The sequence below is a fragment of the Acanthamoeba castellanii genome (genome assembly GCF_000313135.1).
Source record: "Acanthamoeba castellanii str. Neff unplaced genomic scaffold scf7180000084739, whole genome shotgun sequence".
In the NCBI taxonomy this organism is placed as follows: domain Eukaryota; phylum Discosea; order Longamoebia; family Acanthamoebidae; genus Acanthamoeba; species Acanthamoeba castellanii.
Window position 1 is genome coordinate 73,415 of NW_004457677.1, and position 19,888 is coordinate 93,302.

General features: G+C 59.2%; 12 protein-coding genes across 12 annotated transcripts in view; 6 read left to right on the forward strand and 6 right to left on the reverse strand.

Annotated features, from left to right (window-relative positions):
• The window catches only part of ACA1_170210 (uncharacterized protein), a gene marked incomplete at both ends in the record, with an annotated part of 1,223 nt that extends 829 nt beyond the window's left edge, over window positions 1-394 (reverse strand). Inside the window, one exon of the mRNA XM_004353926.1 lies at window positions 21-394. Coding sequence (XP_004353978.1) covers window positions 21-394 — 374 coding nt within the window. The remainder of the gene's footprint in view (window positions 1-20) is intronic.
• Window positions 395-693: 299 nt separating this feature from the next.
• ACA1_170220 (pyridoxamine 5'phosphate oxidase family superfamily protein) lies at window positions 694-1,341 on the forward strand (the record flags this gene model as incomplete). Its single annotated transcript, XM_004353928.1, has 2 exons — window positions 694-964; window positions 1,043-1,341. The coding sequence occupies 2 exons, from the start codon at window positions 694-696 to the stop codon at window positions 1,339-1,341; spliced, it is 570 nt and encodes a 189-aa protein (XP_004353980.1).
• Window positions 1,342-1,845: 504 nt separating this feature from the next.
• On the reverse strand, window positions 1,846-2,227 carry ACA1_170230 (uncharacterized protein; the record flags this gene model as incomplete). Its single annotated transcript, XM_004353930.1, has 2 exons — window positions 1,846-2,108; window positions 2,206-2,227. The coding sequence occupies 2 exons, from the start codon at window positions 2,225-2,227 to the stop codon at window positions 1,846-1,848; spliced, it is 285 nt and encodes a 94-aa protein (XP_004353982.1).
• Window positions 2,228-2,646: 419 nt separating this feature from the next.
• ACA1_170240 (DNA 3'phosphatase) lies at window positions 2,647-4,902 on the reverse strand (the record flags this gene model as incomplete). Its single annotated transcript, XM_004353931.1, has 12 exons — window positions 2,647-2,767; window positions 2,856-2,899; window positions 2,971-3,041; window positions 3,113-3,183; window positions 3,261-3,410; window positions 3,484-3,544; window positions 3,619-3,801; window positions 3,873-4,230; window positions 4,315-4,403; window positions 4,493-4,556; window positions 4,638-4,703; window positions 4,762-4,902. 12 exons carry the CDS (start codon window positions 4,900-4,902, stop codon window positions 2,647-2,649), a joined length of 1,419 nt encoding a protein of 472 aa, XP_004353983.1.
• A 632-nt stretch (window positions 4,903-5,534) lies between these two features.
• Window positions 5,535-6,868, reverse strand: ACA1_170250 (uncharacterized protein; the record flags this gene model as incomplete). Its single annotated transcript, XM_004353932.1, has 5 exons — window positions 5,535-5,578; window positions 5,603-5,723; window positions 5,841-6,078; window positions 6,187-6,376; window positions 6,472-6,868. 5 exons carry the CDS (start codon window positions 6,866-6,868, stop codon window positions 5,535-5,537), a joined length of 990 nt encoding a protein of 329 aa, XP_004353984.1.
• A 562-nt stretch (window positions 6,869-7,430) lies between these two features.
• On the forward strand, window positions 7,431-7,705 carry ACA1_170260 (uncharacterized protein; the record flags this gene model as incomplete). The annotated part of the gene is made up of 2 exons (XM_004353933.1): window positions 7,431-7,553; window positions 7,628-7,705. The coding sequence occupies 2 exons, from the start codon at window positions 7,431-7,433 to the stop codon at window positions 7,703-7,705; spliced, it is 201 nt and encodes a 66-aa protein (XP_004353985.1).
• Window positions 7,706-7,989: 284 nt separating this feature from the next.
• ACA1_170270 (uncharacterized protein) lies at window positions 7,990-10,952 on the forward strand (the record flags this gene model as incomplete). The annotated part of the gene is made up of 4 exons (XM_004353934.1): window positions 7,990-8,015; window positions 8,113-8,233; window positions 8,464-9,477; window positions 9,573-10,952. 4 exons carry the CDS (start codon window positions 7,990-7,992, stop codon window positions 10,950-10,952), a joined length of 2,541 nt encoding a protein of 846 aa, XP_004353986.1.
• A 67-nt stretch (window positions 10,953-11,019) lies between these two features.
• ACA1_170280 (uncharacterized protein) lies at window positions 11,020-12,105 on the reverse strand (the record flags this gene model as incomplete). Its single annotated transcript, XM_004353935.1, has 5 exons — window positions 11,020-11,160; window positions 11,223-11,654; window positions 11,679-11,797; window positions 11,862-11,982; window positions 12,049-12,105. The coding sequence occupies 5 exons, from the start codon at window positions 12,103-12,105 to the stop codon at window positions 11,020-11,022; spliced, it is 870 nt and encodes a 289-aa protein (XP_004353987.1).
• A 270-nt stretch (window positions 12,106-12,375) lies between these two features.
• ACA1_170290 (YbaK/proline-tRNA ligase associated domain containing protein) lies at window positions 12,376-13,571 on the forward strand (the record flags this gene model as incomplete). Its single annotated transcript, XM_004353936.1, has 6 exons — window positions 12,376-12,583; window positions 12,680-12,786; window positions 12,862-12,982; window positions 13,087-13,160; window positions 13,226-13,357; window positions 13,458-13,571. 6 exons carry the CDS (start codon window positions 12,376-12,378, stop codon window positions 13,569-13,571), a joined length of 756 nt encoding a protein of 251 aa, XP_004353988.1.
• Window positions 13,572-13,827: 256 nt separating this feature from the next.
• ACA1_170300 (uncharacterized protein) lies at window positions 13,828-17,070 on the forward strand (the record flags this gene model as incomplete). Its single annotated transcript, XM_004353937.1, has 15 exons — window positions 13,828-13,894; window positions 14,026-14,159; window positions 14,225-14,326; window positions 14,425-14,512; window positions 14,637-14,777; window positions 14,849-14,929; window positions 15,083-15,276; window positions 15,305-15,446; window positions 15,524-15,593; window positions 15,684-15,779; window positions 15,862-16,091; window positions 16,188-16,311; window positions 16,438-16,583; window positions 16,648-16,763; window positions 16,879-17,070. 15 exons carry the CDS (start codon window positions 13,828-13,830, stop codon window positions 17,068-17,070), a joined length of 1,923 nt encoding a protein of 640 aa, XP_004353989.1.
• Window positions 17,071-17,267: 197 nt separating this feature from the next.
• Window positions 17,268-17,801, forward strand: ACA1_170310 (uncharacterized protein; the record flags this gene model as incomplete). Its single annotated transcript, XM_004353938.1, has 3 exons — window positions 17,268-17,344; window positions 17,408-17,517; window positions 17,605-17,801. 3 exons carry the CDS (start codon window positions 17,268-17,270, stop codon window positions 17,799-17,801), a joined length of 384 nt encoding a protein of 127 aa, XP_004353990.1.
• Window positions 17,802-18,608: 807 nt separating this feature from the next.
• ACA1_170320 (uncharacterized protein) lies at window positions 18,609-19,739 on the reverse strand (the record flags this gene model as incomplete). The annotated part of the gene is made up of 1 exon (XM_004353939.1): window positions 18,609-19,739. One exon carries the CDS (start codon window positions 19,737-19,739, stop codon window positions 18,609-18,611), a length of 1,131 nt encoding a protein of 376 aa, XP_004353991.1.
• Between the last annotated feature and the right edge of the window lie 149 nt (window positions 19,740-19,888).

The following is a 19,888-nucleotide window of genomic DNA, read 5'->3' on the forward strand; positions in this document are numbered from 1 at the left end:
GGCCGGGCAGGAGTCGCGACCGCTGGCAGGCGTTGGTGGTGGTGGTGGTCGCTGTGGCCAGGTCCAGGGTGCGTTGTAGGAGCTCGTAGGGGAGGGAGATGAAGGCGAACGGGAGCGCGGGCTCGTAGTCGTCCTGGGCGTAGACCCCGCAGTGGGGCACGCAGTGGTAGCCCAGGCCGTCGAACAGAGGCACGGCCAGCGGCTCGCTCGACTCCAACACCTCTGCCTGTGGTGAGGCGGCGGTGCTGGCTTTGGTGCATGTTGTTGGTGCCAGGGGCTGCTGCTCGTGGAGGGTGATTTGGATTTGGAAGGCGGCATCGTCAAAGGTGCCCGTCAGCACCTTGCTCTTGTGCAAATGCCACCACTCCCCTTTCTTCTCATCAAGAGCCTCCATGTTCACTTCTGGTTTATTGTTTCTTTTTACGCAAAATATTACAACTTTTTTTAAAGAGAAAGCAGAGAAAACAAAAGGAAATGGAGATTTTTGGATCAGACGAGAGTGAGAAGCGAAGGGAAGGACAAAGGGAAGCCGGCGGGTCTCTGTCGGCTTGTGCCGGCGGATAGATGGAGCAAATGTCAACTGCTCTTGCGTTTCAAATCGTCGGCTGAGCCCCATAAATAAGCTGACGGCGAGGAGGCCGTTCAAACACAACAGTAATAACCAACAACTCGTCTGCACGACAAGAAGCAAGCATGTCCGACAACACAGCACCCACGACTACCGAGTACCAGCCCAAGGAGCGGATGACCGATCTGCTGACCCGATTCGATACGGCGATGATGGTAAGCGAGTGCGGCAAGACGGGCCAGTACCACGCACGCCCCATGGTGGTGGCCAGGGTCGATGAGGGGCTCAATCTCTGGTTCTTCACCGAGTTCTGCGCGCCCAAGATTGAGGAGATGAAGACCAACAACAAGCTCTGCGCCACCTTCCAGGACAAGGACAAGTGGCTCTCCCTTGCCGGTACGTCTCTCTGCTCTGCTCCGACTCTGCACCTCTCCCTCTAGCACGATCGATTTCTCACATCATTACCTCCTACAGGCAAGGGTCGCATCGAGAACGACAACGCGCTCAAGCAGGAGCTGTGGAGTGCCAACAGCGACAAGCTCAAGAAGTGGTTCCCCGAGGACAAGAAGCTCGACGAGCTCACCCTGCTCGAGCTCGAGACCCAGTGGGGCGAGTACTGGGACTCGACCGGCGTCATGAAGCCCCTCCAGTACGGCGTCGAGGCCCTCAAGTCCGTCGTCACCGGCACCCGCATGGACGCCAACAAGGCCGGCAACCACGCCAAGCTCAGCCTCAGCGACTCCACCGCCACCACGAGCCTGTCCGCCCAGTAGTCAGCAACTCGAGACTGAAGAGCTCGCGCCTTCTTCACCTCTTGCAGAGCAGAGGACGCAAGGCGCACGCAAGAGGCCTGTCTGTACATAGCAGCATCGACCAGACCTTGACACTCAATACAGCACACTTCACACCACACTACTCTTTCTTGTTCGTACCTTGAAGTAGTTCAACTCTTTGGGGGGGTGACAAGGCCTTGTAAGCTTGTTTGGCAAGTGCAAGACGAAGGCAAGGAAGTGAACTTTATGAAGTGGTTGTACTAGCGCAACCGCTGCCGCTGCGACCTGGTGGAGTCTCTTCAAGGCAACAACTCAATGTACCGCGGAAGACAACTCGCTACCCAGAAGAAGAGGCGCCCACCAATTACGCCACAGGTAGAAGAAGAGCTTGAGTTTTGTTGGGTTCTAGTTCGTCTTCTCTGTTGAGGGTATGTACATGAGGCTGGACCCACAGCCAATGTTATGAGAGAAGGGAGGAGGGCTGCAGCTCGAGGGGGAAACCCGCTAGTGGGCTTCGGGCTGCGAGGGCTCGGAGGCGGGGGCCACCGAGGGGGCGGCGACCGCCTCTTCGGCCGGCAGCTTATCGACAATGACCTTGGGCGGGTTGTCCACGGCCACAGCGCCGCCCGCGGCCTCCTCCTCGAACTCCTCGCCCAGGTCGTCGAAGTTGGGGTCCCTCTCGTCGAGCACGTCCACGCCGTCCTCCTCTCCCGGTCGGCCCCAGCCAGCGAAGCCTCCCTTCTTGGGCAAGCCTCTTCCTACCATGCCTGTTGAGGAAAAACAAAGAAGAATTAGTCAATCTCTTGATGAAGGAGCTAATGAATTGAAAGATCTCTTTGACGAGCACTGGCCAGCTGTACGTACCAGAGTGCCTGTCGAAGCCCATGTGCTTCGCAGGACCAGCGCCCTTCCTGGGAGAACCCTCATGCCCTTCCTATCATTGACTCGTACGTGGTGCGACATCTCAGAGTTGTATTAAGCGTTGGATATGTATGTGTATGTATTCGCGCGTGTCGTGCGAGATGAAGAGGTGGTGTTGTGGTGTGTTGTGGTTGGTGTGTACAGACTATTGTGCGTGTTTGGGTTTTGTAGCGGCGGGGGGGAGGGGGTTCCGTTGCCTCTTCCGTTTTCGGCACCGCTTCCGCAAGAAAGTAGCTTCATTTTCATTCGATTTCCCAGTCGGCCACTCAGCAATCAGAAAGCTTGGAATGTTGCGCGTGCCTCTCATTTCTTGGTGGTCTGTGGAATGTGCTCGTTGCTCCAATAAAAATGCGTGTCTCTTGCGTTGGAAGAAAAAGAGGCGGTCTAGGTGAGCTGGTGGAAGAGCTTCTCCTGGTCGGGGTTGTCGAACTGAGGCACGAAGGTGATTGGCTTGATCTCGGTGAAGCCTTCGGCGAGGCGTGGCTCCACGTACTGCTTCTTGAACCTGTGATTGTTGGTCAGGTGAGCGAAGAACGAAAGAGAAGGAGGTGTGCTCGTGTTCAATCATGGTTGTAGCGCGGGGTGGCGCGTACATGTTGTAGGCGATACCAGGCACACGCTTCACCCCGGACATGTTCTATAAGTGGAGAAAGAAGATGTTACACGGATGGGTCTCATCGATCTCAGGGCAACTTGGCGTGATGGTACCTCGCGATAGACGTTGAGGTGTTGCGCGAGCTCGATCGGCGTCTTGAAGGTGAAGCAGCGCACAGGCACGCCTGCGTTGGTACGTCAACGTTGGTGAGTTATACACCGCGAGCATACAAGAAATAAGGCCAGCAAAGGTTACCTCGCTCCTTGGCGATGTTGATGTACAGGGCGCGCGCACTGTCACTCGGGTTGGTGTTATCGATCACCACGCTGGGCCATGTACACCGGTTAGCATATACGCGCCTTTATAGGCAGCCTTGGGAAGAGGGAGTGCAGCGGCGTCGCACCTCTTGCCCTGGGCGAGTGCCTTCTCCGTGGCTTGCAAGCAGGCCGACTTGGTATGCAGAGTGTCTTGGTTGATGTGCACGTAGCCTTGCGGTACCAGGTTGCGCTTGGTGAACGTGGACTTGCCCGACTGCTCTTGTGCAGGTGCGGTGCTGTGTGTGTGTGTGGTTAGAACAGGCAAACTGCACCCTGCACTGGAGAAAGAATGATCGTACACCAGGGAACCCAACGCAGATGACCATCTCCTGCGATGAGGCGGTGAGATTGCCCTCGTAGGCCTTCGCACCTGTTCCGAAGCCATCAGCTCTGTGCCTCGTGGCTCAATACGTTTAGAACGTAGACAAGAGGAGGAGCGCATACCCGCGCTTTGCATGGCGGTGGTCGGCTCGATGGAGCCCCAGTCAAAGTGTTGGGTGTCGGGCTGGCCAAGGAAGCAAGTCTCGGGGATCTGGAACGGGAGAGCGACGTTGCGGGCGAACTTTCTGTCGCTGCACGAGTGGTCCTTTGCCGTATGGGGGTTGCCGTCCCACGCCTTGATTCGGCCTGGTGCCACACGACACACGACACGTGTCAAATTGGGGCGAGTGTGACTAAGCTCGTGGAAGATTGCGTACCGGCAGCGTCGCCGCAGTAGAAGGACTGCTGATTGTCGACCGCAACGTTACCGTTGTGGTGCTTGATGAAGTAGTCCCACATGACGGTGGAGGGCTTGCGCCACTTGTCCTCGCTGGTGGCCACGAAGGCCTGCAGCGGGAGGCCCAGCTCGGCGGCGAGGTCCTGGATCTTGCCCTGGATGTCGCACGCGCGTGCGTTGCCCTTGGCGATACCCGCCTGGTTGGTGAAGATCACCAGCTTGTAGCCCTGCTGATGCAGCTCAGTCAACCGCTGGGGCACACTCGGGTTCCACCACCTCCAATCATTCCGGCCGGTGGCAAAGGCTCGTCCAGACTTGGGCGTGATCAAGGTGTCGTCCTGTTAGGGATTGAAACGAACCCGTTAGCCGCGTGGCGCCGTGCACGAAGAAGAACAACACCTGAGAGAGCGAGGCGGCCGTACCATGTCAAATGAAGCGATCTTGGACGAAGGCTGGATGCTATCGCCATCAAGCACGAGAAGGGTGCCCTCCACGGTCGACCAAGTCGCTTCTAAATAGAGAGAGAGAAAGAGAGAGAAAGGGTTCAGATAACGATGGGCTCCTAGGTGCAGTGTGTGTGAGTGTGTGCATCGAGCGCACCTTGGTGCTTCTTGGCTGAAGGCGCGAAGGGGTTGAACGTGGTGCTAAAGTTACGAGTGTGCACCTGCGTCTGAAGAGAAAGTACTTAGTTGTTAGTTTCTGGGGTGGTTCGTAGCGGTAGAAAACGCCAAAAGCCGTGGCTTACCGCAGCGGCGCTGCCATACTGACGCTGCAATTCTGCCTCGGTGATGGTGCCACGCAGCACTTGATCCTGGGGACTCACGTCAGACGCCAGCACGAACGTGGGTGGACGAGTGGTAGGTAAATACCTTGACGCGGCCCTTCGCCTCGGCGCTCAAGACGCCGTTCTTGTGCAGCTTGGTCACGAGCAGAAGCATCCGCGTGGTGGCGTTCTGGGGTGCGCCTCCGGTGGCCGGCTTGAAAGCTGTGTGCCACAGGTGAGCCTTCATCTTTGGCAACACGAGCCGGGGGGGGGAAGTACAGCCACTGACGGGGTGTGCCCAGAAGGCTGAGAGAGTGACACTGCTCTGAGCGGTTCGCGAAGATGTTACCGCAAGTGACGATGGCTTAGGTGCTGCATCTTGCTCCCTTCTTGGTGGCGCATAATGAACCGCTTGGGACTGCGCGCTAGGGTGCTGTTGTTGAAGAAACTCGGTGGTGATGTAGCAGACGCCCCCGGGTTCGTAAAATCGTGGAGCGATGTGGCGAAGACGTCCGTTGGGGGGCGAGCATCAAACGCATTCGCGTCGCTGGTAGTCGGCGAGAAGAAAGGCGTAGCGGCCTGTGCCGAGGAAAAAGGGTTGAATGCTGCTAGGTCGGCCATCTGTAGATGCTCACGCGTTCGATGTGAAAACAAAACCGGGCTTCCCGCCAAACTTTTATCACTGCCCAAATAATTACAGGAAGCAATTAATTGCACATAAAAACAAAGGAACGAAACAGTACTTCAAGTTGATTGCAGCTGTTGTGCGCGACATGCAACTCTCTTGTCGGTCTTGTTAGACTTGTTCGTTGCACATTGCCCTCCACGGTGCAAGAAACACGATTTTTTTTTACAGATTGATTGGCCGGCCACGACTGGCTACGTCGAGCCGGTGGTGGATTTGGTGATGTCGCGGATGAGTGCTCGCGGGTTGGGGGCCGACCCACCGCCCCCGGCGCGCTCCTTTTGCCACTGGCGGTGGTGCGACGCGAGCGCGCTCCTCACATAGTGGTCCGCCGACTCGTCGAAATGCTTGATCTCCCGCAACGTGCCGTTCAAGTAGTCCACCTGGTGGCCACCGCACACACACACACACACACATTCAGTCTGTGAGGCGAACACGCACGACGCACACCACACACCGCACACACCACACACAGGCGATGGCGAGTGGAGGAGTGGTACCTGTAGTGACAGGGTCTGGGTGGCCCTCTCCACGTCCATCGGCGTGAACTTGAGCCGCTGGAGCAGGTCTCGGTCCTCCTTGCTCAGGAAATCGGGGTAGTCGATCTCGCCCGTCTTGAGCCGCTTGGCCATTGTCTCCTCGTGCTCGCCGGCCTTCTCCCGCGCCCGCTTGACCTCCTCGCTCTTCTTGGCGTACACTTTCCGTGCCTCCTCCCACTGCGCGGCTTCCTTCTTTTGCCTGTCGTCAGTACCGCACATGGACCAGATGAAGAGAGAAGAAGCAAAAGGTCAGCAGACAAAGCTTGATGATCAACGATCGGTCGGCGGGAGCGGCTTGAGAGTGTACCGCTCGATTTCCTTGCGCAAGAGGTCGCTTCGCTGCCGGAGCTTGGCGCACCGCACTTGTCGAGCGTGACTCTGCGCGAGACTCTCCTCTTCCTCGCGCTGATGTCGCTGATACTCCTCCTCGGGTATCTGCTTGGTGGGCACCGGCGTCGTCTCAGCGTCTGCCAGGAACTCGCCGCATATCTCTTGCACTAGAGTGGCGCGTTTGCAATAAAACGGTCAGCTCATCGCCAACATAACGGTAGCGAGCTCTTCTCTAAGAAAGCGTTACATGAGAAGAGCGAACCTTTGGTGTTGACTTCGCGCGCTCGGCCGGTCACGGACTTGTCGAGCGGAGCGTGAGCGTTGAGGAGTTCCTCGACGGTCGTGCGGAAGTGGGCGAAGAAGCGCTCCTTCTCCCGCACAAAGGCGGGATCGCTCGGTGCCGCCGGCTTCTTCACCACCTTCTTCACCACTTTCGTCGTTGTTTTCTTTGTCTTCTTGGTTCCTGCTGGCGCTTCGTCCTTCTCGGCAGAGGTGGTACTCGAAGGAAGAGGAGGCATCGACGACGCCGACGAGACTGGTGGAGTGGGTCGCGCCTGCGGTGCTTCATCTCCCATCTTCCCCTTCTCTGCAGCCTTCACTTTGGTTGCCTTGCCCTTGCCCGTGCCCGTGCCCGTTGACGTCTGCGGCGGTGTCTCCATCTCTTCCTTTTCTTCATCTTCTGTGGGTTGTGTTGGATCTCCCTTACGTTGGAACGGCAACTCAATCTCATTCTCTGCCATAGAGGCGTGGTGAGATCATCGTGCAGAGAAGGAGAAGGGAGAAGGGACATCTTACCAATGCTATCCTCGACCTTTGCGCGCCGTACGGGGGCGAACGATTTCTTTCGTCCCCGCCCACTGGTTCTACACCACGAAATGAGGTTAAATCCAATGATGGCGAAAAGGGCTGGCTGATCGAGAAATTAGTCGGCAATTTTATACGCACTTCTTATCTGTGGATGGGTTCTTCTCGTAGTAGATGAATTCCGCCATTTTCCTCCTCTTGTGTCTTTAATCGACTCTCTTGCAATTGTGTACGGCGCCGCTACTTTCGCGCCAAAATTAAATCATACCATTTTCTTTTTCTTTGTGTTTTTCCCTTGTGCTGTTCTTCTCTTTCGAAAATGAATTGGTTGGCTTGACCTTTTGCTTTGGGGCTATCTGTGGCTGGTCTTCTTGCATCTTCTTGCATCTCTGCACTCACACAACACACAAGAAGACAATGGCGTCCAAGGGTCACGTTTACGGCTTCAACATCAAGAGCGCGAGCGGCTCGTCTGCACCCGCTACGGGCGGCTCAGCCGCCAAGCCCGCCATCATCGTGGACAAGTTCCAGCAGACCGCCGTACCTTCCTCCCCTCCCAGCTTTTTTGGTCCAGCCTAAGGCTCACCCCCCCCCCTCTCTTTGCATGCCCACAGATCAACGCGCCCAAGAAGGAGACCGAGCGCGGCGTGCAGAAGGGCACCGGCGACAAGCCCAACTTCTCAGGCATCTGAGCAGGAGCCCCTCTCCTGGTCCTTCAACTGTTCCTCCTCACCGAAGGAGTGCAGTGTAAACGCAAGGAGTGTAATAAATATAGTGTTAATAGTCTCCGTGCTGCTCAAGAGACGCCGCCTTCACGCTGCGAGTTGCTCTTTGTCAGACAACAGAGGCGCGGAACTTGCACGGGCAGAGCTTTCGTCATTTCCATTGTTATTAGAACAACTCATTGCCATCGCCACACGGACGAACGCTCTGCGCAGCTCTGCCCCACGCCATCTTCGTCGCCCTGGGGGCCAAGATGAACATGCTTAGCCCTCGCGGCAAGTTCGTGCCCTCCCCTTCTTGCCTTTACTTACCCCCCACCCAAACGAAGGGCATCTCCTAAAAAAATCAAATCTCTTCATACATCTCGGCAACACAGAACCTCTTCAGATGGACAAGCCTCGGACAAGAAGGAACCGGCGGCAGACAAAAAGGGAGACAGAAAGAAGAAGCTTCTCCTCCTCGGGTCCTCAGTCAGCGAAATCCCTCAAGCCGCCAAAGTATCCCCCCCCACCCCGCAACTCTGTCTCAGCGTTATCCCCCTTTCCCTTCCCACGTGTTTGTCCCTGTGCTGCACGCCCCCCCCCCCGTGAGCGCCGTCTTTGTCCTCCCGCGCTCGTCTTCGTTCTTTTCGTCTTCGCTTTCGCTGTTTGCTGGGTGACGGCCGCACGCCCCCTTTCTTTCTCTTCGTGTTCTCAACCTTCGCTTTTTGGTGGCGTCGACACCACAGGTGACCAACAGCCCATCACCCGTCCGGCGGTTGAAGGTGAGCAAACAGAAGTACCCCACGCTCAACTGCCCGGTTTCGCTGTCGTTTGACGACGCCGCCGCTTCGGCCACCACCCCGACCGACAGCCCGCGAGGCAGCTGCGACAGCGACCACCACAACCATCACGGCCACGCCCACACCCACGGCCACAACGCCAACGAAAAGGAGAACTTTGGCAGCAACGGCAGCACCAGCAGCAGCAACGAAGAGAGTGCGGGGGGATCGACGCCAGGGCGCGACGAGGGACCGCTTGGCGGGCTCTTCGGCCGGCTGCGCTCGTTCTCGATCGACCGGAGCGGCGCGGGCGACATCACCCCGCGCATGAAGAGCCCCAAGAAGAAGGAAAGCCCCAAGAAGAAGGAAAGCAAAGACAGCAGGGATATCGACGCCCATCAGCACCACCACCAGCCGCAGCAGCAGCGCGAGGTGCGGATCCAGTGCAAGGACAACTCCGACGCGCGGACGCCGTCGGCGCTCAGTTCGTCGTCGTCGCGCACGCTGGGGGTCAAGGGCGAGAGCGTCAGCAGCGACTTATACGCCACGCTCGGGCGCGGCGGCCGGCGACGCAAGCAGCTGTCGCAGATCCTCGAGGGACTCGACGTGGCCGGCATGAGCCAGTGGGATGAGACCGACGCGGCGTGGGAGCAGGGCGCGCGCACGCTAACCACCTTCCGGCGCCGCAACAAGATCAACAACAACACCCACCACCACCGCCACGAGCCGCGGCCCACTACCGCCGGCGACAGCAGCGGTAGCGGTAGCGAAGGCGAGGGCGACAACAACAAGAAGGCGGCCAAGAAGCAGCGCAAGCGGGAGGAGCGGGAGAAGCGCAAGGAGAAGAAGGCCGAGGAGCGGGAGAAGAAGGCCACGCTGCGGCTCATCCGCGGGCGCAAGCGCGGGCACACGCGGTCGGGCTCGGAGATCAGCACGCGGTCGGCCATCAGCAAAAAGCCCGAATGGAAGGCCTCCCTCCCCGTACGTCCCCAATCGCTTTCGTTTTCGTTTTCGTTTTATTTCTTCATTATTTTTATTTAATTACTTAAAAAATGTGTTCCTATTTGTTCCGCCAGGAGGAGAGCACGCTGGGTTCGCCGGTGTCGGGCCTGGCGACGCGGGCCAAGTCGGGCGTGGCAATGGCCGACCTGTCGCCGCGAGGGGCGCAGCACAGGAAGACCGGCGACGACTGGTGGCGGGAGGAGCTCAGGAAGCGGGGCGGCGGCCACCATACAACCACGGACCCGGGCGTCGCGGGCAACGCAGAGCAGTCGACAGCGAGCGGCGGCAGCGGCAACAGCGAGGAGCAAACGACGGAGACCGCGGTCGCAGAGAATCTGCTGACGAGCGAGGAGCGGCGGTTGCGGGCGAAGGAGGTCGAGGAGTACAACAAGAAGCTGCTGGAGGACCAGAAGAATCGACAGCACCGGGTGCTCGACCTGCTCACCGAGTGGGAGCACCAGATCGTCGAGGGCGGCGAGGGCCAGGGCCAGGGCCAGGGCGATGTCGTCATCGGCCACGCCGAGGTGGTCGCGGGCGACATCGCCGCGGCTGCCTCTGTCGTCGTCGTGGAGCCGTCGGGCCAGGGTCAAGTGGTCGACGCAAGCAGAGGCCTCGTGGGCGAGGGCGAGGGCCAGCCACCAGCGGCCGCCGTTCGAACAGAGCCGCCGCTTCTGTCGCCGCGCGCCGAAGCGAGCGCGAGCAACGACGCCCTCCAAACGACGGCTACGGTCGTCACCCTCCGGTCGCTGGCGGGCAAGCCCCAGCGGAGAGACGAAGCCGAAGGCGGCGTCGAGCCAGTCATCGCACCGCCGGTCGAAGGCGAAGCGGCCGCTGCCGAGCCCCTCGCGCTGCAGGTCGCCTCGCCGCGCGTCGGCGTTGAGTCTTCGTCAACCGATCGACAGCCGAACGAGGATGAGGACGTGGTCGAAATCGAGATCACGCGACAGGACCCGGTGCCGACTGCCGACGGGAAGGGCACCCGCCTGGTCGAGACCAAGAAGATGACGATCCAGGTCATCGTCAAGAAGAAGCGGGACGAGCCGAGCGGCGGCCAACCAACACAACAACAGCAGCCGAGCGTCGGCCTGCGCAATTTCAACTCCGAAGAGGGCGCGGCCAGCGACGTGGACGAGGAGGACGACGAGCTCTTCTTCTCGCAGGACAACGAGGCCGTGCTGGTGCCCTTCGGCCGCTGCAGCAGCGCCGGCGACGGTGAGGAAGGCGATGGCGGCCAGGCCAGCCGCGACGACGTTGGTGTTGACGACGACAGTTCCGGAGTGCCTCCCGAGGAGCAGCTGCGTAACGTGGAGCGCGAGCTGGAGGAGAAGATGAAGGCCATGGCCGCCCTGCGGCGCGAGGTCAAGCGACTCAAGGCCCGGCGCGAGGGCTTCATCCGCGCTGCCCGACGGACCGGCGAGATCGAGAGAAGGAGCAGCGAGTGTATCGATACATAGACAACACCAACGAAAGAAGGCAGTTTAGTTGCATTGCGGGGGAGGCGGGAGTTCATCGTCACAATTGTCACTCAGAGCTGTCGGTGCACTCGCTGGCCAGCTTCCACTTGGCGAGGTGCACCACGAACACGGGCACCTCCTCGGCCAAGGGGATCGTGCCCGCCACGTCCCTCCACACGCACAGCTCGCTCAACGACACAATCCTCGCCTTGTTCACCACATCGTTACAAGTTAGCGTGTGTGCGTGTGCGGTCGCGGTGGACGGGTTACCTCGAGCGTGCCCCACACCCACAGGTCAGTGTTGTCAGGGAGGAAGGTGTCCTCCTGCGCGCGGTCGAACTCCAAGATGATGTCGCGCCCGTCCTTGGCCAGGCGGAACCGGTCCTGGTTCCTGTTCAGCGCCGGCAGCGTGCGCCAGCACTCGGCCTGTCGCCGCCGTCGCTCCTCCTCCTCCCAGCGCCTCACACTCTCCGCCTCCTCCCTCTCGCCGCCGCCGCTGCTGATGGCGCGCTCGAGCGCCTTCTTCTTCATCTTCCGCCTGGCGATCGCTTCAGCGCTCAACTCGTCCAGGCCTTCATCGTCATCGTGGTCGGCGGCTGGTGGTCTGTGGTGGTGCTCGGTCTTGGCTGGCAAGGCCGGAACAGGCTCGCCCTCGTCGACGATGCGGCCGACGGCGATGACGGTCTCGCCGGCCATGGACGGCTGCAGGTCGCACAGGGCACGCACCAAGGGCGCCCCGTGCTTGCTGATGTGGCGCTTTCGTCGCTTCTTCTCGCGCTTGTGCCTCCTCTCCTCCTTCTTCCTCTGCTTCTTCTCCTTTCGCTTTTGCACCTTGCGCTCGAGCTCTGCAAACAACGGTGGCGGTCGATCACGGTACGACACGTGAGCACACAGGGGAGGGGTAGGTACCTTCGAGCTGCTCGAGTTTGCGCTTGCGCTCGAGTTCGCGCTGCTGATGCTCGGCAGCTGCATCTGCGTAGGACCGTCCACCCTCGACTGCAGCTGCGTGCACCCCCGACCCCGCCTTTCGCTGCAGCCCCCCACACGCAAAGGTCAGCTTGCCAGCACGATGCTGTGAGCAGTGGCAGTGCCGCACCTCTCGAGCAGCAATTGGGATGGGGAAGAGCTGTGGGGTGCTCTTGGATGATGTCATGTTGATGGACCCGTTCAGCCCTGAAGACGAGGTGCAAGGAGGTGCCAGAGAGCTGAGGGCGGTGTGGTACTTCGTGATTTTCGCTGAGCGTCTTACTCAGAGTCCCAGGTTCGACTCCTGGCCCGGCACCCGCAACAACAAGCCGGTGTGGTGTAGCGGTAACATACTATGATCCTTCCACCACATGCCGCTGCCTCTCTGTTGTTTTGATCCTCGTTGTGAGGTCGCAGTACTCCGAGCGGGGCAAAGAGTTTTGTGTTGTACCTTGCGATGGAAACGGAGATGATGAGTGCGAGCGGGGGAGCACTGCCCCAGTGGGAGGCCATGCTGCTGTCGCGGCAGGAGGATGTGCTACGGCTGCTGGAGCAGCTGCTGGAGCGGGTGCGGAGGGCCGAGGAGGTGCTGGCCGGCGTGCCCAAGGACGACGAGCCCGTTGCCCGTGTCAAGCAAGCTGCCAGAGCTCTGCCGATACCCTCTGGTGCCCTTCCCCCCCTTCACGATTTGATTCAAATTCAATCTTGCGACGTCCATCTCAAATTCGTCTGTCGGTCGCATTCTTCTTTCTTCTCGACAGCTGCGTTCCGGCGTGTGCCTTCCACATACTATGAGTGGCCCCTCACGCGAAGGAGACGATGCCTTGGCGCTCCGTCTGTGCACCAGGTCAGTATCACCACGCTCTTAGTGCCTGTTCACTTGGCCGACCAGCTCTCCCTCATGCGTGCATGGGTGGTGATGGTGAATGGTCGCTGAGGCCAGCTTTGTAAAACGATCATGCTGGAGAACACGCACTGCACGCGCACTGGCTGTAGCGATCCTCGCAACAGCCGGTACTACGCCGTCATCATCCAGTACACCACGAGGCTACAATCGCAAAAGGGTAGGATTATTTGTGACCCTCTTGCGTACTATCTATCTGCCATCCACGCTTGTGTTGACCTTTGACTGTGCATGTGGTGTCGTGTGTGTGTGTGTGTGTTGAAGTGTTCAAGTTTGTGCGCAAGTTGAACCCTGAGATCTCCAAAAAGCACTTCAAGTTCAGGCTGGCGCCAGAGGAGGTATGAACTCTCAATTGTCTTGCTCTGCTCTTCAACATGTCGCACGTTAAAAAACGGTGGTGCAGATCAGCGACCAATTGACCGGGTTCGGTAAAGGCGCGGTCTGCCCGGTGGGCATGAACACTCCCATACCAGTCATCCTCAGCGATCGGCTCACGCGGCTGAGCCCGCAGTTCATGTGGCTCGGTGGAGGGCACGTACGTGCATCATTGCCCCCCCCCGCCTGATTGTCCACCAGGGTCATCATCTTCGCCACTGGGCTCCTGACGTGATGGAGTTGGCGGCCTCTGCTTGCAGATTGACGTCAAGCTGGGCTGCAACGTGACCGAGTTCATCACAGCCACCAAGTGCTACGTGGCGGACATCGTGTACGATGAGGCCAGCGAGGCCGCCAACGAGTTGGATGACTGACACTTCTGCAAATAGACCAGCAGCGCAGGCACGCGTTGTACAACTCTCAACCACATCATCTGTGTTGCGTTCTGTGTGTCGTTTTATGGCGCAGTGCGCGTGCCGTCGTCGTCTCAGGGCGTTCACGAACTGCCGCGGCAGGCGACAGGCGCGAGACCAACAGTCCACAGGCACACCGTTCGTGTACCTAAAATGGGCACAACTCCCTTTTTCAGTTTTGTCGGCAGGAAAGCGCACCTCTGTCGCTGGAAAGATGATGGACGCGACTGCCCGATCTCTGGTCCTCTGGGCTGCAGTCGTTGCGCTGCTTGCTCTGTGCGGTGGTATATGCCCTCCCCCTTCTTCCTTCTGTATGTAAGACAAGTGTGTTTTTATTTACTTCTTTAATATTACTTATATTTTATCGAGCTCACAAACGTTGTGTGGTGTGAAGGCGCGCTGGGCACTCCCGCAGATAGGTTTCGAACGTGTGAGGAATTCGCCGAGCACACGTTGACCCAGCGCCGGCCATCGCTGAGAAGCAGCGAGCCCGACGTGGTCTACAACAGCGTCTGGAACGAATACTTCATCGTCTACGTCAGTGAAGAGGTTTCTCTTTTTCCCTGTCCACTTCTTCCCCTCCTTTTCCCTTACTCTTCTCTTTTTCATCACAGGTCCCAGGCCGAACGGCGATCTATGGCCAGAGGCTGAGCGAAGCGGGCGGCGTCATCGGAGGCCCCATTCAGATCTGGGGCTACAGTGACGCGAACGATGAGGTACGCCATGCGTGCCATTCCCCTTTGGCGTTGTCGCAGGTCTGTCTGTAGTTGATGATGCTCATCATCATCATGACGTCGGTCATGCACAAACGCAGATCGACAGCAGCCGAAAGGAGTTCCCCGTTGTGGCCTACAACAGCAAGGACGACTACTACATGGTGGTGTGGGAGTACGACTTCCAGGGTAGGACCTGCCTTAGCTCATCGCACCATTGAGAAGAGTGTTAGGATCTCATAAGCAGCACGCCACACGCCACACGCCACACGCCACACGCCACACGACACACGACATCAATCACGCGCAACAGGTGACGGAAGTGACTACGATGTGGTCGGACGCAAGGTCAACAGTGACGGCACCATGCCCGAAACGGCAGTCATGATCAGCTACTCGTGGGGCCGGGACGACTCGCCACACATGGCCTACTCGCCGGTGGACAACGCCTTTGGTACGGCGGACCACTTCTCTCACCCGCTGCCTGCAGTGACAATGGCTGAGAGTGTGTGCTGGTTTTTCCAGTGCTGGTCCATGAGCTCGAAATGCCCGATGAGCGCGGAATCGCAGTGCAGCGTCTCAACGCGACTCACTTGATTGGCGATAGTACGAGCCTACTCCGTTAGCGCTGACATAGCACGCACACGCACACGCACACGCACACGCACACGCACACGCACAGGCACACTCACCACGCACACGCACACGCACACTCACCACGCACATGCGCACCACCGCACTCGCACCACTGTTGCCCAGGCCTGCTGTTGGGCACGGACTACGTCGATAGGGAGCCCTTCATCACCTACCACCCGCCCACCAACAAGTTCTTCGTGGTCTGGGAGTGGGACCAGGAGAACAACCAGCAAACCGAGATCGGCGCCGTCATCGTCAGCGGCGTACCGCTCGCCGCAGATAACTCGGCGCCCAACCTGGTCGGCTCGACCGTCGAGGTATACCACCTGTCCCTCGTGCCAACAGTCGAAACGTGTTTATGAAACGCAACGCAACGGAAACGAAATGCAGGTGACCGAGGAGGGCTACGTGTCGGTGCACGACCACGACGCCAAGGTCGCCTACTCCACCAAGGACGATCTCTTCCTGCTGATCTGGGAGATCGACAGTACGCCTCTCAAGGCCAGCGCCCTGCCTTAATTTGCTGACCGTTCACCCACCTTTCCGCCGGGCACGCACTGGCAGGCGCGGACGGTGACAAGGAGGTGGTCGGTACTCGCATGAGCACCGCAGCCGAGAGTCTCCAGCCCCTCTTGTACCGTCGACTCCCACGTGTTGTTGTTGTTGTCTCTCCACCGCCTCAACTCACTCACTTGCTCATGGCTCCGGCCGTCGAACACCACAGGATTATCGGCTCGCCGGCGAACCCCTACGACAGGCACCCGGTCCCGGCCTACGTGCCCCAAGTCAACGAGTTCCTGGTCGTGTTCGAGAGCGGAAGGTGCCTGCTGCACTCTACCCTGGTAGGCACAACGTCTCACGCACGTATGTCGTGTGTGTCGTGTGTGTGTCGTGGTCCGCAGGTCGGCCAACACGACTCACGTGGAGATGGCGAGCTTCCACTCGCACACCATGCACGAGCATACCGTGCGGTTCAAGCTGTCGCGCACTTTTGACAACGAGCACTGGCCCACGGTGTGCGTCTCGGCGAACTGCACCACCGCGCTCACCGTGTGGCGTAGCGGTCACAACTTCGTCCCGTCGCATCCCCCCACCGAGGACGAGCAATACGACAACGCCGATGAGGACTACTGTACGCCCCCCCCCCAACCTCCCCAGCGATCGTCTGTATGTTCGGAGCTAAAACAAAAAGGGCCAATCGTTCGTCCGTCCGGCCGATGCATCACAGATAAGCGAGAGGCCAAGAGCGCGTCAGCAGCGAAGTCGTTCGCGGCGCATCCCGAACCTGGTACGCCCAAGCCGTTCGCCGTCAACAAGCTCATCCCGTCGGGTGGCGACCACGGCCACAAGAGGTTTCTCCCCCGCCCGTCTACCAAATCTCAATATTCTTTATTTCATTTATTAATAATTTTATTTCTAATTTCTAAAATAATCACAATTATTAAAAAGAAAATGAAACTGACTGCACCCTTCTGAAGGATGATGCCCATCGGCAGCAGCACCAAGCAGCGGCGTTCGCCCAAGGCCGCCGGAGAGAGTGTCGCCCAGGTGCCCGCCCAGCGGGCGCACGATCAGGAGGTCGCCCCGCCGGCCTCCATCCAACTGTCCCTCGTCTGTCTGCCCGGTAAGTCCTTGACCTGCTGTCATTCTAGTGTCCCACAACTTTGGCTCACACGCCCACTCATCAGGTCGCAACAACATGTGCCCGCCCGTGGGCGGCGGCGGCGGAAGCGATGGCGACTCCGGCGGAGGCGACAGCGGCGGCTCGCCTGCGGACAAGAGCGGTTCCACCTTCACCATGACGGTACGGGCTGTTCTCTCCTGTGGGTGCTTTTGAGGGGCTTGAGGCTCACGCCAGTTTACGCGTGTGTGTATGTGTGTGCGTGTGCGTGTGTGTGCGTGTGTGCGTGTGTGTGTAGAATGTGGTGATCATGGTCAGCGTGATGTTTGCGGTGATGATGGTGGCGGGCGTGGGCATCTTCCTGCTGTGGAAGCACAAGCTCCGCAGCAGCACGCGGTGGGGCGGGTGGCAGCCCGTCGTGGACCTGGGCGACGGCGCGCAGTTTTCCTCCTTCCAGGCCGACAGCTTCGTCGGCGATGACGACATGTGAAGCCCTTCAATGCTCCCCCCCTTCACCTCTCCTCGTTGGCTTGTTGGGCGAACCGGCGCGCAACCCCATTTCTGGCCACACTTTAACAGACCAATGGCCTGCACCGCAATGCGAAGCATTTCTTTCGATTTTCTTCCGATTTTGATGAGGGGACAAAGTAGAGAAGCCAAGAAAAAGAAGTAGAACAAAGAACAAGAATGGAGCAAGAGGGTGTGGAGGACAGTTACAGCGACGAGTTTGTGGACATTGACAGCCGCGGCATCACCATTAAGTGGTACACGAAGCACCCTCCCCCCCGAAACAAAGCGCTGCTCACTGTGGCACTTGCTTGCTGCAGGTACTACTTCCCGACCACGACGGCCAAGCTGGTCCCCTGGGAGCACGTCAAGGGGTGGGAGCTGCGCCGCCTCGACACCCTCATCCCCACCGTGGACTACAAGTCATGGGGTGCGGCTCCACATTTCCTTCTGGCCTCAGCTTCACACCACCTGACCTGCTCGTGTCGTGTGTCGTGTGTCGTGTCGTGTGCGGAAGGGATGGGGATGTCGGATGTGTGGTGGGCGTGCGACATGAAGCGCTACCTGGGCGAGCGGGAGGTGCTGGTGCTGACGACCGGTAGCTGGATTCGCAAGGGCTTCTCCTGCCGCGATGCCCACACGGCCCTGCACCTCATCGCCCTCTACGCCGGGCGAGCAGCCGTCCCGCACAGCCACGCCTCCTCTCCTGGTTAACGACTTGTGTGCTAAAATGATACAATTCTGATATAGAGGCTTCGCCAGAAGCACACGAAGTAGTAGGGAGGCCGCGCTGCATGCCCTCGACCCCGATCGCCCAGAGTACGAGGTCCTGCCGAAGCCCTCGGGCGCCGGCTCGGACGACATGGTGCCGTTGTCGTACTCGCGGTCCCGCCGCCGCCGCGTGCATGAATTGTCCAGCTGCCGATGCAGTGCAACCTTGCGACAGAGCTTGCAAGCGATATCGGCGTCCAGGTCGGCCGCGAGGAATGCCGGGTCGTAGTGGGACTTGGGCGGCTTGTAGGTGAAGTAGCTCTCGTGCAGGGCTTGGTCGTTCTCGAGCCGCAGGTAATCGGCCAGGGCCTTGGGTCCGGCGAAGTCGGACACGCGGATGACCGAGTGGTTGTTGGGCGCGACACCGTCGCCGATTGGCAGCCCGCCGGCTATGAACACATGCCAATGCTTGTCCGTCACGCACAGTTGGCGTTCTCCCAGGCGAAGGCGAATTTGTACTGGCTCGTGAGCTCCCAGAGCTGTTCGCCACCACGATAAGATTGGGGGCAACAAGAAGTAACATTGGGTCGCTCATACCTCTTCCTCGCTCACCAGCCGGGGTGGAGGAGAGGAGTTGGGTAGGGTTCTCTTCTCTGCTCGTGCCTCCAAGGTGCTGGGCAAATGTTGGGGTTTAATAAATAACAATCTAAAGTACCGTTGGCTAGACCGGACCAGCCAGTGCTGGCGACGGTCCGTGCTTCTTCTCTTCTCTTCTTGTGGCGGGTTGCGCACCCCAGGGGTGGTCGGGGTTCAAGCGCCGTTGTGGCCGTTGAGAAGCTTCTCCTTCTCTTTCTTGGCGAGCTTGTCCTTTTCCTTCTTCTCCTTCTTGAGGGCGGCCTTGGAGGGGCTCGTCGCCAGCTTCGAAGGGGTCGTCGCGCCGGCAGCCGCCTTGGAGGGACTTGTCGTGGTGAGGCTCGCCGTCACCGTGTCCTCCGCCGTCCGACGCAGCCTCCTGCTCACTCTCTTCTCCTTCTTCTCCTTCTTGCTTCCCTTCTCTTTTTCTTTTTCCTTCTCCTCTCTTTCTCCTTCGCTTTTCATCTTTTCCTCCTCCTTGCCCTCCTTCTCCTTCTTCTTGCTGCCCTTCTTCTTCTTCTTGGGCGGCGTCGTCTTGCTCTCCGACGCGTCAGTCGTCGCCACCGACGTCGTGCTCTCCTTCTCGCTCTCCTTGTTGTCCGTCTTCTTGCTTCGCCTCAGTCGCTTCGATCCCTTCTCCTTCTCTTTCTCCTTCGCATCCTTCTCGTCCTTGTTGTTGTTGGCCTTCTCGGCCTTCTTCTCCTTTCGCTCTTTGACCGCCTTGTCCCGCTCGACGAGAATCTGGTGAATGGTCTTCGGTCGCACCTTCTCCGCCTTCTCCTCGACGACGACGACGCCGCTCTTCTTGACCTTCTCCGGCTTGCTCTTTGATCGCTCCCGGTTGCTTTCCTTCTTGTTGGTGACTTTCTCCTTCTTCTCCTTCTTCCTCTCCTTCTTCTTCTGCGCCTCCTCCTTGTTGTTGATGAGGCCGTTGGTGTGCTGTGCTCGTCCGTGGTCGGCGTTGTCCGTCATCGAGGTGGTGGTGGTCGTCGTAGTCGTCGCGGTGCGCTCGTTCTCCTTCTGCTGTTGTTCTCGCAGCCTGGCCCTCTCCTTCTTCCTCTCCGCTTTGCCGTGGTCGTCCTTCTTGGCCTTCTTCTTCTCTACATGGTGTGGCCGTTTCGCTCCGTTCGCCTCCGCTCCGCCATCCCCGCCTCCTCCGTTCTGCTGCACTTTCCGCTCCTTGCCAACGTTGTCGGCCCGAGGCGAGGCCGCGGTGCCGACGACGGCCTCGATGGCGGCCTTGGACGGCTGCTGCTCGGGCTGCTTGTCCTTCTGCTTGTCCCGCTTCAGGTCGTCGACCGACGTCATCGAGTTCAGGTACCGCACCAGCACGCTGCCGCCCAGCACCGAATCGCTGCTCTCCTCTCCCGGCGATGACTGCGCAAAAATGGAAGCAAACCTGCATGCCCACGACATTGTCAAGTCAGTCAGTCACACCGCACACACCGCACACACCG